We start from the raw sequence: 989 nt of genomic DNA on the forward strand, positions 1-989 counted from the left end.
CGGCACGGCGGGGCTGGCGGCTGAAGGAGGCGTTGCTCAGCATCACCCAGTCTGTGGGGGACAGCGGGTGTCACCACTGGGGTGGGGGGCATGGGGAGATGGGTGGGGGCTGAGGTCCTGGGGGGCTTCCAGGGAAGGGGGAGACGGGCACAGCATGGCCAGGAGCATCCCCATCCTCTGCAGTCCAAACCCGGGCACCTACAGGCATGGATGGGGCTCTGGCAGCTGGGGCCTGACCAGCCCCGGGGGCAGAGGCACGTGTAGCTCTGGTTGCCATCCACACAGGTCCCACTGTTGGCACACGGGTTGCTGGAGCAATCGTCAATACCTAGGGAGAAGGAGCTCATGAACACCAGCTGGAGAAGCACATCCTCGCCCCATCCTGCTGCCCAGCATTGGTGCCCATTGCTGCAGCCTCTGGGCTGCTCTCCCTGCAGCCAGGGGAGCAGAGTGATGGGACCCAGTAGCTTTGGGCAATGGAGGAGCCCCCGGGCAGGGCTGAGCCCACTGTGCCCCGACCCTGTTCCACTTCACTTCTGCAGAAGGGCTGGGTGCCACTCCATGTGCGGTCCTGCCGGCAGGCACGCGTCTCTGAGCCCACCAGCCGGAAGCCGGCGTCACAGACGAAGTGAACATCATGGCCCACCCGCACGCTCCGGCCCAGCATCCGTCCATTCAGGGGCACCACCGGCTGTGGACAGGTCTCTGTGGACAGATAGACATGGGTGAGGATGGACATCGCCAGGCTGGAGCCAACGCCAGCGCTGGCGAAGAGCTGGGGGTCCCTTGCCCAGGCTGCTCGCCAGTGGTTTGGGGGATCTGGCCCCACGGAGATGTCACCCCAGCGGCGGTGGCCTGGCCGGGGTTACCATTGCGTTTGGTGGCCTGTCTCTGGAGGCGGCTCTGGAGGATGGAGAGCTGCTTCTGGAGACCACGTGTGCCCCGCAGGTGGGCAGCCTCCTGTGCCGCCAGCAGCTTCTGCCTCCGCC

The 989-nt window shown here is 66.2% G+C and overlaps 1 protein-coding gene across 1 annotated transcript in view; it reads right to left on the minus strand.

Annotated features, from left to right (window-relative positions):
• Positions 1-989, minus strand: part of FBLN7 (fibulin 7) — a 2974-nt gene that overhangs the window by 1488 nt on the left and 497 nt on the right. The window contains exons 2-5 of the mRNA XM_035898806.1: positions 870-978; positions 535-705; positions 203-328; positions 1-51 (exon numbers count right to left, since the gene is read on the minus strand). The exon at positions 1-51 is cut by the window's left edge and continues 15 nt beyond it. Coding sequence (XP_035754699.1) covers positions 1-51; positions 203-328; positions 535-705; positions 870-978 — 457 coding nt within the window. The remainder of the gene's footprint in view (positions 52-202; positions 329-534; positions 706-869; positions 979-989) is intronic.

The sequence above is a fragment of the Egretta garzetta genome, unplaced genomic scaffold (genome assembly GCF_000687185.1).
Source record: "Egretta garzetta isolate BGI_Z169 unplaced genomic scaffold, ASM68718v1 scaffold27, whole genome shotgun sequence".
NCBI classification, from domain to species: domain Eukaryota; kingdom Metazoa; phylum Chordata; class Aves; order Pelecaniformes; family Ardeidae; genus Egretta; species Egretta garzetta.